The sequence below is a fragment of the Falco naumanni genome, chromosome Z, assembly GCF_017639655.2.
Source record: "Falco naumanni isolate bFalNau1 chromosome Z, bFalNau1.pat, whole genome shotgun sequence".
NCBI classification, from domain to species: Eukaryota; Metazoa; Chordata; class Aves; order Falconiformes; family Falconidae; genus Falco; species Falco naumanni.
In genome coordinates, this window is record NC_054080.1 from 21,562,726 (window position 1) to 21,578,262 (window position 15,537).

The 15,537-nt window shown below is 40.7% G+C and overlaps 2 protein-coding genes across 2 annotated transcripts in view; one reads left to right on the forward strand and one right to left on the reverse strand.

Annotated features, from left to right (window-relative positions):
* The window catches only part of SNX24 (sorting nexin 24), a 92,288-nt gene extending 87,248 nt beyond the window's left edge, over positions 1–5,040 (forward strand). Inside the window, exon 7 of the mRNA XM_040579578.1 lies at positions 4,019–5,040. Within this exon, the coding sequence (XP_040435512.1) occupies positions 4,019–4,089 (71 nt within the window). The 3' untranslated portion in view covers positions 4,090–5,040. The remainder of the gene's footprint in view (positions 1–4,018) is intronic.
* Positions 5,041–7,020: 1,980 nt separating this feature from the next.
* On the reverse strand, positions 7,021–15,229 carry PPIC (peptidylprolyl isomerase C). The gene is made up of 5 exons (XM_040580550.1): positions 15,060–15,229; positions 11,020–11,133; positions 10,440–10,533; positions 8,593–8,777; positions 7,021–7,199 (listed from the first exon to the last, which is right to left on the reverse strand). Exons 1-5 carry the CDS (start codon positions 15,225–15,227, stop codon positions 7,071–7,073), a joined length of 690 nt encoding a protein of 229 aa, XP_040436484.1. The 5' UTR covers positions 15,228–15,229; the 3' UTR covers positions 7,021–7,070.
* Positions 15,230–15,537: the final 308 nt, after the last annotated feature.

Here is a 15,537-nt window from a genome sequence, read left to right on the forward strand (position 1 = left end):
TCTGTCTTAAATTAAATGCGTGCAGGGAAAAAAAATACCATTTTTAATAGTGTGTTTCTCCTGGTTTTGTCATTTTACTTGTTTGAATGTTATGGAATTTTCTCCCAGAGCTGCAAATTAAGATTGTATTTTCAGTGTGACATTTTGTTTGGTTTTAAAAAATACGGTGTTGAAATCAGCAGTGAAGTTTTTGAGCTGTCTTGAAAATCATGACATTTTTAAGATTAAATCTAGGAAAGAACACTTGTTTGCTTGTAGTTTCTTAGCCAATGCAGTATACTTCCTTGAGATTTTCTCAGGATGTATATAAATAGCTGAAGGGAAGGTGTAAAGAAGACAGAGTCCAGATTTTTTTCCATGGTGCCCAGTGGCAGGACAAGAACATCAGGAACATCAGGAAACACTTTTCCACTGTGAGGTGACCGAGCACTGGCACAGGTTGCCCAGAATGGTGGTGGAGTCTCCACCGTTGGAGATACTCAGAAGCCATCTGGACGTGGTCCTGGGCAACGGGCTGTAGGTGTCCCTGCTTGAGCAGAGAGCTGGGCTGCCGGTCGTCTCTTCCAGCTGCAACCACTCTGTGATTCTTTTGGTTTTGCAACCTGTTTTTTAAAACCATAGGGACTAGTCTCGTGTGTTTTGAGAGAGTAAATAGCCTGTCTTGCAGACAGCGTCTGCTCTAGCGTGCCCCAGCAGTACTGACCCTATGGAGTCTTACTGAACTTAAAGTTGTAGTTCTAGAGTGAAACAGTGAGTGAAGAGGTCCTGTGTGACTGAAGTCCATGTTAGAAGACACCTTACAGGGTTGTGTAGTTTTCACTTTGATTTAGCTCTAGTCGGGTCACTGGGACTGAATGCCCATTTGAGGCTAGAGAGCAAATCAGAAAATCGATGAACCGAAGCGCAGTAAGGGGACAGATGGTCACTTCACAAGGTCACTCCTGACCCAAGTGACAACTAATGCAGAAGGACCTGCAGAGTTACCTCTGTCTAACAGTTGGTTCAGATGCTGCCTATACTAATATTTAGTGACCCACACTGCATGTCTTAATCTTACTGTTTAATACTCCTCTTAACTGCAGACTTGGATTCCTCAAGAGCAGGTTGTAAATTATGAACATCATTTAATTCCATACCATTCCCAAGAGAGAAAATGGATTCCATGTACAGTTATCCTCAAAAATGAAGACAGTGCTTAATGTTTCCAGCCCACATATAAGGTTTTGCTCCAAGACTTCTGTTCAAGATTTTGCAGTTCTGTGATGGTATTTACCTTCCTTCCCTCATGTGTACTATGAGTAATGCTGAGCTTCCTTTTCTTGAAATCATTAGGAACTTTATAACGGATTTTGTAACTACTCTTTTCAGTAGTGCTTTACTTGGATTAAAATAAAGGTCCTTTCTAATACATGACATTTAAATATTAAGTAGGCCTCATTAATGACATCTGAAACAAAGGACTTTTCATGCTTTTGCAAAGGCATTTTCTGGATTTGACACACAACAGTAAGAATTTCATATGGCAGGTGGATATTCTTTGTATGTGAAGACCCAAAACCATCAAATTTGTTTATAAGTTATTCTTCAACTTAATGAATTAAAACACAAATTAGAATGTGAGTTATAGTTTAAAAAAGAAGAAAACCAAGTCACAAGTCTGGAGGCTCTACTAGTTGACTCAGGTCTAGTTAGAAACAAAGTTTTTACAGAGCTACCATTGCTTTTAATTGTTTTCAGTTTACAGCACAAAGTATAGATGAGCTTTCAAAAATTCTCTCTCAGATAAATTACTTTGATAGACTCTGATCCCTTTATAAAAAGCAGCCAATGTTGTTCAAACTGACCAGAAGTGTCCATTAGCAAATAACTATTCATTGTACACATTCTTTGAAGAAGGTGAACTGTGATAGCCGTTTGGCTCAGCCGTGGAGGTAGTCTTTCCTGGATACAGGAATGCCTGTGTTAACATAAAATGGGAAATCGTGTATTTGTGGGATTTTAATGAAATAAGTAGATGTTTCTGGAACATAATACTTTGAAGAACAGTATTTTCCCCCCTTCATTTCACTGTTACTTGTCTTTATAAAAGATAGTCTTGACATTATTCTAATGATGGGACTTCAAGCATTGCTGAGCTGCAAGACAACTTTCCAAAAATAAGATTCACAGTTACATACCTCATTGATTTTCAGACTCGCTTTTTCATGATGTATATAACACAGCCTGACTGCATGAGCACGTCGCTTTTTGTGTAAGGTGGCCAGTTCTTTTTGAGCGGGTGGGAAAAAAAATTACATACTATTTTGAAGAAAAATGAAGGAAAACTCTAAAATGCCACAAATTGAAAGATTCCCCAGATGTACTGTCACTTGCTGGAAAATTATTCTGACAATTCTTTAAAACATATAAGTATCACGGATCTGCAAGACTGTGCTTTGGTATATTTATACATGTAACTTAAATTGTTTGACTTTTTTAAGCAAGAAAGCCTTACAGTAAATCTGATGCTGTAAAGTTATACCATTTTTTTAATCAATACTCATTTTCCTATATATACTGTATGTTATAGATGAACCAGTAAAAACTGGTTTCTGGAACTGCAGCATTTAATTTAGCTTCAGATTAAAAAACCATCAGATTGCTTTTACAAGTGTATTTTAATAACATTAATGACAATACCATATGGTTATTCTACCAGGGTTATTTGGGATAGCTGAGCTTGCAGGACTTGAGGAATCATTATTGGATTAAAAAGATTAACAAGTAATTAATAATTATGACTTACTATGAGAAGTTGGGAAGAATTATGCATGAATTGTTATGGTGGAGGTTGCAGTTTGTTAAAACATCCCAAAATACATTCATGACATCTTTAATACAATGGAATCACCTTACTAATTCCTATGAGATAATACCTTTAAGCTAATAGGGATGGGTTTTTTTCTTACCAAGTCCAAATCTACTTTTTGTTCATTTTTTTTACCTCCAAAATTATTTTAGCAAAAGAACTGGGGGCAAAACCTAATTCCCACCCGTATTAGGTAAGCTAGTTTGTCAAGCATCTAATGATTTTTTAAAAAGTTGCATCTCCACTTTTTTAATATCCTGTGGGCTGACAGGTGAAGGAAAGATTTGATTCATGTGGTAAGTTCTGTATCAGAAATAGTCTGTTCTTCTACGCAAATCCGTTTCCTAGTGTACTAGCAATTTTAAGATCATTAAGATGTGTTCAGTGATTTAAGTAAACCCTTTGGTAAAAATATAGGAATTCATGCATTTGAGAAATATTTTCACTTCAGTAAGGTACATCCTGCCATTCCTCTGCACGCATCTATTACTGTATTCTATCAGGTAATTCTTTCATGCCAAATTTAACATAAAAAGTAAGTGCCTGTTCCCTCTACATCTGTAGTAAAAATATAGTGGGTTTTTTCTCCTTCAGATACTTTAGGATGACTTTCTGTAACATGTGACATTTTATGCTGATTAGACAGCCTGAAATTTTCCTGCCTCAAACAGTTGTCTCTGATTGTACAGGCATCCTCAAGTCTTCTCACTCTAAACATTGCTGTAAACCACAATGGAAAAACAGCTTTGAAGTATTCCCAGTAGCAATCTTGGAATTTCTTCAAGTATATTGAGATTTTGTTAGAAATTGAATTGCCAGTGTAATCCATCTTCCTTGTGAGAAAAGATTCAGATAAAGAGCTGGAGCCTAGCAGCATTAAGTATTAGAACATCCCTTTAAATCAATAAGCTACAAATCTGGCAGCGCATTCATGCAATGCCCAGTGCTACTCTAAAGTGGCTTCAGTGCTGAAACAGCATTACTAATAACACATCCCCAAGACGGGTAACAGTTGCATGATGCAGTAACCCAAATTATACGAGGCCTGGTTAAGTTTCACAAAAATGTGTATGTTGTAGTGACATAGATAAGAACCTGGTTAAGTTTCACAAAAATGTGTATGTTGTAGTGACATAGATACAAAAGCAAGGTTTTTTCCTTTTTTTTCAGATGACTTTCCAAACGTAGTTATAGAAGGCATTCTACATGGAATATTTTATCCTCATTTACTGCCCAGGTAGAAGTGATGCGTGGCTAGAAGAAGCTGAAGCAAGCCTCCGAGTCATGTGTAATAGAATTAACAGGAATAAAATTCTGTGATGTGAAAATGATGCTCAGAAGCAAGAGGCATAACCTCGGTTTTAAGTTCAAGCATTTTGCCTTTGTAAATAAAATCCATGTCACTACAGTTGCTGCCTTTAATAAAAGAAGACACAGAAACAACAGCATTGAAGTTACTTGTAACTTCTGTATATTGACATGCTCTAACTATTTAACACTAAAAGCTGAAAGTCATACACTGAATTACACTAACCTTTGAGAATAATGGAAAGCTTTACTGATTATTTCTATAATTTCTATCTTAAATTACACTAAACCTTTTTGCACCAGAATTTTTCCCAGCACATTGCCCATTGCTGACATTGGATGGATTAAAAGTGCTGGCACTGAAGAGAGTGTGTGAGAAATTGCCAAAAAAAAAAAAAAAATGAAAGGCAAGAAGAAACTGAAGCAACTTCAAGTATTTTATTCATTTTTCTTAACTTTGAATCTGCTTCTTAATATCAGGTTGGAAAAGAGCCAGTGCAGGTGCATGGTTGTAAAACATGCTTCCATATTCTGAAACACATAGCACTCTCTCAGGAAATTTTCTAGATTTCAGTTTAAATGATTTTATTGACCAGGAGATTCTACATAGCATCTATGCATCTCCCTTCAGTTATGACATCAAATCTGTGTGTATGTTTACTCTTCACATTAACTTGCAGACTGTATTCCACATCTTAACATTTTGTAAGTCACAGACCATACAGCTCTGTTGTAAGCTAAAGCAAGAATACGATTAAGTAGTAAAACGATAAAACTAAAGCTGATACAAATATATACACACTTATATATGTATTTGTTAAGATTTAACTGGAAATTTGCATATGTGCTACTGGACATTATGAAGTAAATTACTAGAACATGAATGTACTGCTTCGGTGTATTTTTTGTGCATTTCTATTCAGACAAGACATTTCTCTGAGTTTGTGTCATCAGAAGTGGGTCTCACAGATACCTCCATGTGAAGCACGAGAAAATACCTGGGAATCTGCTCATTCAAAACTCTCAGCATCATGCTATCTGAACATCCTAGGCTGGGGAAAAAAATAAATGTAATTGAACAGTAAGTCATTGGGCTCAGCAGAGGAAGGGAGTGTTGCACAAAAGCAGCAACAGCAAAGCTGTTGACGAGCAGAAGTCTCGTCCTGGAAACACAAGGGTTGCCTCCTGCTGACTAGTACTAATTCAGTTTCAAAGCTGCTCAGCTCAGTGAAGAGCTGAGACTTGGATAAAAGGTAGGCCTGTGACTGCGCACTCACTCAGGTACCAGAACTCTCTACGCTGTCTGCAGGATCAACCCCCAGGAAAAGCTTTCAGCTACTAGCAGAAAGCTATTTGGGCAAGGGAGTGTGAGGCATTCTTGCTCTTACTTCCTAACACTGCTTCCCGGTGCTGCTTTTCAGAATTTTACTTTAAGCAGTCAGTAGAAAGAAAAATGAACAGAGGTAAAATAGAAGTCTGATTGCCTAGGACTAGGCAAATTTAGAGGCCCTCGACAAGTTCTCTAGCTCTGTTATAAAGAGGACAGTAATCCTTTCACAGGTCTCTGAAAAAAAATTGTCAGGTTTTAGCCTCATGAGAGGCCCCAGGGCTGTGGATGGTGAACAGCAGAAGCACCCCTGTAACTACAAACATCTTGTCGGGGTGACCCGAGGCCAATCCCACCCACAGTGCTCTCCTGTTTCCTTACAAGGGGGGTGCCAGTAGGACCTGCGAGCTCTCTGCTGTAGTGCTTTCTCTTCCCCTGTGCATTTAACATCTGGATACCTCACAGGGGCTGCAAGATACCCTTCAGGAAACTAGTCATCACAAAGGTAAGTGGTGTGCTGCCTGCTTGTGCAGGTGGATGAATCCTTCATCAGATCTCAGCACTGGCTCTTCTATCTTGAGTTCTAAAATGCTGGAAACTCAAGAAAAAAATCCACCTCTTTCCCATGGAGTGCTATGTAACTTGTTAAAAACCTAACAAACACAGCTGTCTCCAAGTAATACTTCATGCTGATCTTGTTTAAAAGCTACCAGTTGTCAGCTTTAGAGTTATTTAAGCAACATTACAAAACCAATGAACCTAAAGTTACATCTCTGACATACAGCAAAACTGCAAGAAAAAACATGTAAGCTTTATCATAAATAACATTAGCTAGGTGTTATAAAACTCACTGTGCTGTAAAACACGGACTCTTTATGTTAATCACTTTCTAACCGACAATCTTACTTAACAAGAGACAGAGCTGTTCTTTCTTGATTACAGGATTGTATCCAAATACTATGAAGTTTTTTGAAGGACAGCAGGGACTTCAACTGCCATGTTAAGATTACAGAAATTTACCATCCTGCTCTAACATTACAATCTTATTTCCTGGAAAGCAGCAGCCGCTGCATATTTTGCAAAATTAGCTAAGGTGAGAAGAAAGGCTGGGGAGGGAGGGAGGACATAAAAAAGCTCATAATTAAGTATTTATTTGAAATCAGTTTATTTACTCAAAACACTTCTGTATTTTACTTTTTTTTTCCATTTTAAAAAATGCTTATACTGTTACAGAAAATAGTATTTTCAGTTGAAAAGGAAGAAACAAATTTCCGAAGAGAACAAAAGTGACTATTTCAAACCCTGAAAAAGCAGAAGTACTTGTAAAGTTTTTCATTAAAAACTTCTTCTGCAAGATCTAGTGGGATATGTCCTGAATTTCAAGGACTGACAGGTCCATCAAGTTGTTACAGAAATGGTTGTATCTTTCATGGCAAATAAGTATTGTCTAAATATAGCCTCACTTCTTTTGAGAAGAAAACTCAATAGACATTTTTCTGAGTCAAAAAACTCAATTGAGATTGGTCAAAAACAGGCCTTAAAGAAGACTGATTAAGTTTTATTTACTTTCCATTCTGACACTTGGTCTCACCAGTCGCCCACTTCAACTACAAATGGTTCTTTTACCACTATTTTGCCACTGTTCACAATCACGCAGTCTTGAAGGGGCCGGTCATGTTCATCTGTCTGCTGGAGTTCTATCGAGTGCACCACAGACTGTTAATAAAGAAAAAAAAAAAAAAAAGTTCAAAAAAAAGTTCAGTTTAGCCAAGGAAACTGGTATGAAGTAACCAACTACATGCTCCTACCATTACTATTTATTAAGCAACATCTGAACAGAGACCTCTACCGTGTTCAGTTCCCACCCTTGCCTTCCACATTAACATTAACAGCTGTGTCTCTGACATCTGCACACAACTGACAGAAGCACATGGAAGGCTCTTTGCCGTTCTACAAAAACTTCCAGACAACAAAAATATTGCAAAGGGCAACTGAATATCATTTCAGCAGCATCTCTCTGTAGCCTTTGAGCAGAAAGTGAATCCAGAGATCATAACGGATGAGAATTAATTATTTTTCTAATTGTACAGCATAACTGTGCTTCAAGAGATCTGATGACCACTTCTACCTTTAGGATAACACACACACACACACACAGAGAGACTTCAAGTGTGGTACCATGCCCTCCAGTCAGATATATACAGGCTATCAGACTCAACCAGACTCAACTACACAACTAATCAAAGTAGTATTTTTAAAGGACAAAATTCAGTTAAGAATATTGACTACCTGGCTTTGGGTATTTGTTCATTAATCTAACAAAACTAAAACTTAGTCCAAGTCTCTCCTCAAAAATTTTCAGCTACTACTGTAGCTCATGAGAATGGAATTCAATATGAACGTGGTGGGTGTGGAGGGCAAGTATTCTGATAAGGTTTTCAGACTTCTCACAGAACTGGCAAGTGCAGCAATTCATGTTTTCCCCATTCATTTCAAAACACAGATTAAATGGAGTAATTTAAAAAAACAACAGACTACTAAAAGTATAATTGGTCGGAAGTACCGTTTTTAAACTTAAATTCTATTTGCCCTTTGATCAGTTTGGCAGCTCAGTATAGTTTGAAGGAATTAACTAGGCTTTCTTTTTAAACAGATCGGAGTATATGCTTCTGTACACTTTACATTCACTGCTTCTAAAAACCCTAGCAGTGAAAGTGTTATCTGTAACTAGCACATTCTACAAAATTAGATTTTAGCTTGTAGAAACACAATTATTTCATGGCTAACAGTGTTAGTGAAAGGGGGACCTGAACTTATTCCGTTTGTAATCTGCAAAAGTGTCAGTGTTGATTTCAGCAGTTAGTGGTCTGAAACAAGAGCTGTGAAAGCCAAAGGCATGATTTAAGTTTCCATTTCTGCAGTCTCCATTTGCTATTTCAGTTGTAAATTGTCCAGCTCTGGGCTCTTCACAATTTTTTTTTACCGTGTGCATATTAGATGAACACTCAATGGTTTTGAAACACAATGGTGTATGTTACACTAGCAGATACAAAGTAGCAGAATTTGTCCAGATCTTCCTGGGTTAATCTTGCCACCACTTTCAGCTTACCATTCCATCAAGGACTTTGCCAAATACTACATGTTTTCCATCTAACCAGGAAGGCTTTGTCACACTGATGAAGAACTGGGATCCATTGGTGTCTGGGCCAGAATTAGCCATGCTAACCCATCCAATTCCATAGTGTCTGAGCTTGAAGTTCTCATCTGGAAACCTTTCTCCATAGATGCTTCTTCCTATGACACACAATAAGAAAGAAAACTTCAAACAATAAAAATAAATAAATAAATAAAACCCAAACCTTTTTTGTTCAAAAATGGGAAAAATTAAGTATAAATTCAGGACTTGAAGATTCACTGACTAAGCACAGCAACATCATTGTTCCATCGTCAGTGATTCCATAACTAAAAGCACTTTATGTGTAAAGAAAAAGGCAAGGTAAAACACCGCATATAAAGAGAGTATTTAAAGCTGATCATGCTTTATCCTTTGAAATTAACAAGCAAGCTGAGCACCTCCAAAGATCCTGCTGACATATACCACTGAACAATAGTATACTTCACCCTGTTTAACAGATCTAAATTACGTAATTATGGCCACTACAAATAATGTTGCCATGTTCTGTGACAATTTTAGTCTCTATGTTTAGTTTTTCCTCCTAATAAGAAATTGCTTTAGACACGTCTAGAAATACATTAAGACCAAATGGAAGTTAGCCTAAAAGACTTCATGTGGATTTGTACAATCATTACACAAGGATTTTGATTATAAAATCATTCAGAAAAGAAAACATTTGAGTCACGTTTAAACCACCATCACTTTGAACTGAGAAGGCTGTCTCTCTCATTCTTGCTTTGTACAGTGCCTAGCACAATGGGGACACTGCTCCAAACACCACCAGATATTATCCCAATAAACACTATTAGCAGGCAAACCAACACTGCCTACCTTCAATGCTAACTGCATCTTTGGTATTTTAGCCTTCCTCATTGTTTGCTGCAAGGAAAAGGAATGTGTGTTTTCCATTCTGTCCCAGCAGGGAAATCACTAACATTGTTTGCAGACAGATCCCATGCTAGCACAAGAAGAATATGTGTGTAAAGGAAGAAGAAATCAGAAACCAGAACACATGCAATGCAAGAGATGCTGCACTGGGACTGCCCTCCTTACTGGACTGAACTGGTCTTCTGGAGGCCGAGGAGGGAGAACTGATACACGCAGCTAGAACTCACGCCACCATTAAGTTTATGGGTTTAAATCTAGTAAAAGAAAAAATGCAAGAGGGCATGCCACTCATTTTCTAATGTCTCTACGCGTGTTCTGAAACTCCTTCCCACAGCACATTTCAGAAGGTTCCACGGAACTGGCTGAGCTGAGAACAGAGAGGACAGCCAACTCCTTCCCTACCTTCTTCTCTCTACATGCTTTCACTGTTTCATCACAGATTCACTTTCTGCTGGATAGCTTGAACTGATTTACATATACATGCAACCAATGAGTGCCTCAAGGAAGGAGCACTGTCACAAAGCCAGAGCAGGGGATGGGCTGACATCCTTTTTTCTGGAGACAGTATGTTGTAGGAGCAGCTCAGCTGGTCACATGGCTCCAGCCCATCATGCAAAGCTATGCTTCTTGGATGGGGACAAGTCACAGACAGAAAAGAGCTATGTGTACAAATCAAGGACAAAGGAAGCTCTACACTTGCTTATAATCAGGTAATCCAAATAACTGCAGCTTATGTTCCAAGATGCTTGGAAAAGTATTAGATGCTCTAAAACAAATGTGCTTTTTTTTCATTCATGTCAACTGAAAGAATAAGGGAATATGCTGTTTTGCCCATCTTTTCAGCAGGCAATCAAAGAAAGGGAAGGGAACCTGGAAGATACTAAGCATGTTACCTCCTGATCCATCTCCAGCTGTAAAGTCTCCTCCTTGAATCATGAAGTCTTTGATCACACGATGAAATTTACTTCCTGCATATCCATATCCTCTCTAAGAAAATGAAATAATTCTTTGAATGAATAAAACATCCAGTTCTACACAAGTCATATGGAAATACGCATATGGTGAATGGCTAGATTTCCCAGAATATATGACCATCAGAGACAAATACTAGCAAGAAACAAACTGAGATGCAAGTGAATGCATCTGGCCTGCACTGACACAAGCCAGGTATTACTCAGGTGATCAAAGTCATTGCCTTTATTTGACTGGTATCTGACCACAGCGCCTCTGCATGCTAAATCTGCATGTCAGGGACACACTGAGGCAGTGATACCCAACATCTCATAATTGCATCTTATGAATCAAGCCCCAGGGACATGAGAAGACACACACCATTGCACAGCCTTGGGGACAGCAGTCTTGCACAGGCTCCACTGAATTAAGATTGCTAGTCCACAACTGAAACAGCATTAAACAAGTATTTACTTCCCAATCCAAACTTGAGTAGACAGTGGAAGAAAACCACATACGTACTTCTCCTGTTGCCAGTGCAATGAAGTTCTCCACAGTCTTTGGGACAACTTTTCCAAACAATCCAATTACAATTCTGCCAACATCTTTGTCTCCAATCTTCACGTCAAAGAACACCTGAACATTTTTTTGAAGAGAACAAAAGTGATACAAACATGAGCACAAAAAGAAGGCCAAGCTTTTGGTAAGCTTTTGGAAAGTGTAAGGTGTTAAGAAACTGCTTCTGGCTGGTCTATATTAATGGTATCCTTCAACTCCCAAGTGTGCTGTTTAAGAAAAAAACCTTTCAGAACGACCAAAATCAGATTATGCAGAAAACTGGTGACAACACATTTTGATTCTTACTGCTTTTAAGTTGTCAGTGAGACTGCTATATCACAAGTTTGAAGCTAGTGTTCAAGAAGATTTTTCCTAGACGTACATGTCTTTAAAGCTGTATTGAAAAGATGAAATATGAAAGTAAGGAAGAACAGTGATGGTATTCCAATGTGGTGAATAGTGACAAGGAATAATAAATAGTACTGACATTTCTCACAAGTGATAGTTTGCTATCCACTCACAATCTTCACTGTTCTAGGCATTAGTATGTATGTGATTAAGTGTAGATGAAAGCCTAAATTTCATTAAAGTGACAAACAGTGGGAAGAAAATCCTATGGCTCAAGCAAGGAGTCACTTTCCTAAATATGAACTCAAACCTGATAGAAAAATTATCAGGCTACATTATTCAGCTGATTGCCTAAAACCTTCAATGTAGATGGTGCTAAAAAGGAACTTCAAAAAGGCAAATGAGTTATAAAGCATTTTAATATAGTTCAGAATATATGAATGCATATTCGAACGTGCAAAAATGTTCCAACAATTACTGAAAATAGGAACAGCTGTCAGGAAATGAGGCATTTTGAAGTTCTGAAAAGGTTACATAAAGACTATTACAACTTCTAGGAAACAGCAACGTGTACTCCTATGATGTGGTATTTGCTGTTCCTTGTGGCACTCAACCAAGTATTACTTGTCTGCAGCGCTAAGAAATTAGTCCAATAATAATAAATGACCACAATCTCTCCAATGTGAATGCCTCTTTCACGCTCTTCTACTAAACATTTTCTACCATTTCTTGATCTTCCATGTGGTTTTGACTGTTGAACTTTTGGCTAATGCTATAAAAGCTCTATAAAGAAAATAAAATTCCTTTTGATACACCTCGTTCATTTCCTTGGCACTTGGCACCAAACATGCTTCTTAGATGTGTGGCTCCCAAAGTATTAACAGCACACTTTCACTAACTTCTTAACATTTTTATAAACATACCTCTGAATTTTTCCGCCAGAGTTATCTACATAACGTGTATTGCCTGCCTGTGTTTTCTAAACACACCTTATTTTGCCTGGAAATGTTGTCCTAGCAGGACTGCCTGAAATACATAACCACATACAAATAACACAACCGAGGCCACCAAACAATAACCTCAGAGAGCAGTAATATCACACACTTTCACAGAGCACATGGAGACAAGTCCATCATGTATTGTAAACCTAACCGAACCAGAAGGCTTCATTCATGGCAGAGCTGCTTGCCTAAGCAGTAAACCCAGTCCTTCCAAAAAGCATTGATTCGCTTATTCTGTGTTTGTGAACAAACACTAAGTTCCTGGCTTCCTGTTAGCACTCCACATACCTGTGCTACACCTTGGTGATTTTTGGAAAGCTCTGCACTTCTTAATTATGCACCACATATCATGTCTGTGCATATTTCTGGCCAGGAAATCAAATACAGAAATATCTAGTAGCCCTAGATGCCATTTTTGCATAGAGAAGCCGTGTTCTCTTAAGCATATTTGCTGAAGTTCTCTGGAAAGTCAAAAAGCATGCAGACACCAGTGAGCTAGTCAACACAGCAGTCTCAAATCTCAAAAAACATCTGGCCAGATTCCTCACCAAAAACTCTTAAATAAAATAAATATTGTAAATATTCAGTCTTATTAATATTTATATAAATATTTAATCTTATTTACAACTCACAGTAAGTACTTCAAGACTGAAATGAAAAAGAGGGCACCAGTAAGAGTGGCTGGTTCTCATTAACATATTCATACATAATTTACACAAGACAGTGTATATCAAAGTGAAAAACCAGCCAAGAGTAGGCAATAATTCAGAAAAAAAAAAAAAAAAGTTGCTGTGAAAGAACAATCTCATGATTCCTAGAGACCAGGTAATATAATGAGAAATGAACTCTAGATAAATGCAAAATGCTGCATGTGGACTATACAGCCACAACAAGGGGTCCTAAACCAGCTACCACTCAGAAAAGACATCTGAGTTCACCCTGAGCAGTTTGATGAAAAATTTGGCTCTGGGATGGTGAAGGTCAGAGAAGGAAAATTAATTTTAGAAATAATTAAAAATTGGTAAGGCCAAGAGATGGGCATAATTATGCCATGGTATACATCTGTACCGTGCATTCAGGAGTGCATGTAATTCTGGCTTCTCTATCACAGAATGATAAAACCAACCCAAAAAAGGTAGAGAAAAGGGCACCACAGATGCTCAAAGATCTGGAATACCTTTTATATGAAGAAAGATTACATAAAACTATGAAAGCTGGAAGAGAGAAAACTGCTGTGATTTGATGAGCTGTGTAAAATTATAACTGGCTTGGACAAGGAAAATTGGCAGTGCAATTTTCTATGTCCCACAACATACGAATCAGAAAAGGGCTTAAAATGAAATCCAGGCAGAAGGTCTGAAGCAGCAAAGTACTTTATGCAATTTATGATTAAACTGGAATATACTGCCAGAAGATCATCTGGAGACCAAAGCATACGAGATGTACGCCCTACCCCACCCCACCCCCCAAAAAAAACCAAAAACCAACATGGACTAGAAGTCCATGGCAATGAAACTGTAGACAGTTTTAGACAATGGTGGCAACGAAGTTCAGAAACCAAGGAAGCAGCTCTGCCCCTGCCCTTCCCTTCCCGTTTTCATGAGTGGAGGGATCTATCACCAGGAACACTGCACTCACTCCTGAGCATAGGTGGAAAGGTATGTGAGGGCAGAAACATCTAATCCCAACATGATCCAAAGCCAGACTAGGCATCCCGCCTCCTGCACCAGCAAAAACTTTTTGAAAAGAGATGCTGGCAGGCTGCGATCACTGGGTTCATCCCCATGCGCCTGGCATGGCAGCACGGCCCTGAAATCTGTCTCTTGGGCAGCGTCACCTGTAATTATGGGATGCCCCTCGGCACAAACCCTGTCCTGCCGGTGAAGGAGGCCTGAAACACCAAGCACACCACGCTGTGAAGCACCGCACGGTGAGGGTCGGGATTTAACCCTCTGGTCATGGCTGGGAATGCCAAGGGAGCAGGAAACAAGGGGACAACCAAATGACAACGCATAACACAGGAGTTTCAGCAGAAGTCGGAGGGGGGTAACGATACCGCACAAGCGAGCCCCAGCGTGGTCACAAGCCACGCCGCTCCGCACCGCCGGTGGCCAGGGCCGGGCGCAGGCCCCGGGCGCAGTGCGGGGCTCCGGGGTTACCGTTCCTGTCAGCCTGAGGTAGGCTCAGCCAGCTGGAAGCCTGAGGTGTGCCAGCACCTACGGAAAGCGGGCATGCCCACAGTGTTAAAAACCCCAAACAAAACGGAACAACAACAAAAAAAAAAAACAAAAACAAAAAAGCCAACCCTGTTACAAAAGGGGCAAGTTAAGACATTTGTCCGAGCCTTCCCCAAACCCGGCCGCCGAGGGGCCGCCTTTCTGCCCGGAATGCGGCCCGGGGAAGGCGCAAGCCGGCGACGGAACGGCTTCAGGCGGTAAAACCGCGGTAAAACGCGGCCAAGCGGCCTCCACCCCCTCGGCAGCCACCGACTGGAGAACGGGGCGCGGAGCTGGCGGGAGGAACACCCCCTTCGGCAGCCCGCAGGGGAGACGCCGCGGCCCCCTCACGACCGACCGATCCCGACTCGCCTCACGCCGGCGGCCGGGCGGGCTTCTCCCGGCCGGGGCAGCTGCCACGGCCGCGGGCGAGTGTCACCTTTGCTGTCACGCTGGGTCCCCTCTTCTTGAAGCCCTCAGCCGCCGGGGCCAGGAAGCAAAGGCAAGCAACAGCTCCGAGTACCGCCGCCGGCGCCCCGCGGGCCATGGCGCTGAGGCGAGCGCTGCGGCGCCTGCGCCCGCCGCCGGGCGGCTCCTCCCGCGCCATGTGGCGGGGGGGCTGCGGGGGGACCGCGGCGGGGTCACCCATCCGAGCTGCGGCCGGCGCTGCCCCTGCTTAACTTCGGCGGGTGGATGGGAGGGCCGAGGCGCGCGGAGGCCGTGGGGAGCGCGGCCACCGGGCGCGCTGCCGGGGCGCTGAGGGGAGCGGTGACAGCCGCCTGCCTGCAGCCCCCGCGGCTTGCTTCCGAGCGGGTTTTCGACTTCTTGGGTACGGGGGGCTGCCAGGGTGAGCCCTAGGCGTCTGGCTACGTTTGGGGTGGTTACAAATGCCGGGGGGTGGGGGGCGGCGGTCATGG

Coding starts and splice junctions, on each gene's coding strand:
- PPIC (XM_040580550.1), bottom strand. CDS start 15,227: ATGGCGCGGGAGGAGCCGCCCGGCGGCGGGCGCAGGCGCCGCAGCGCT. Junction 11,134..15,059: donor GACCCAGCGTGACAGCAAAG/GTGACACTCGCC, acceptor AAAAATGTTCAG/GTGTTCTTTGACGTGAAGAT. Junction 10,534..11,019: donor TTGCACTGGCAACAGGAGAA/GTACGTATGTGG, acceptor TCATTTTCTTAG/AGAGGATATGGATATGCAGG.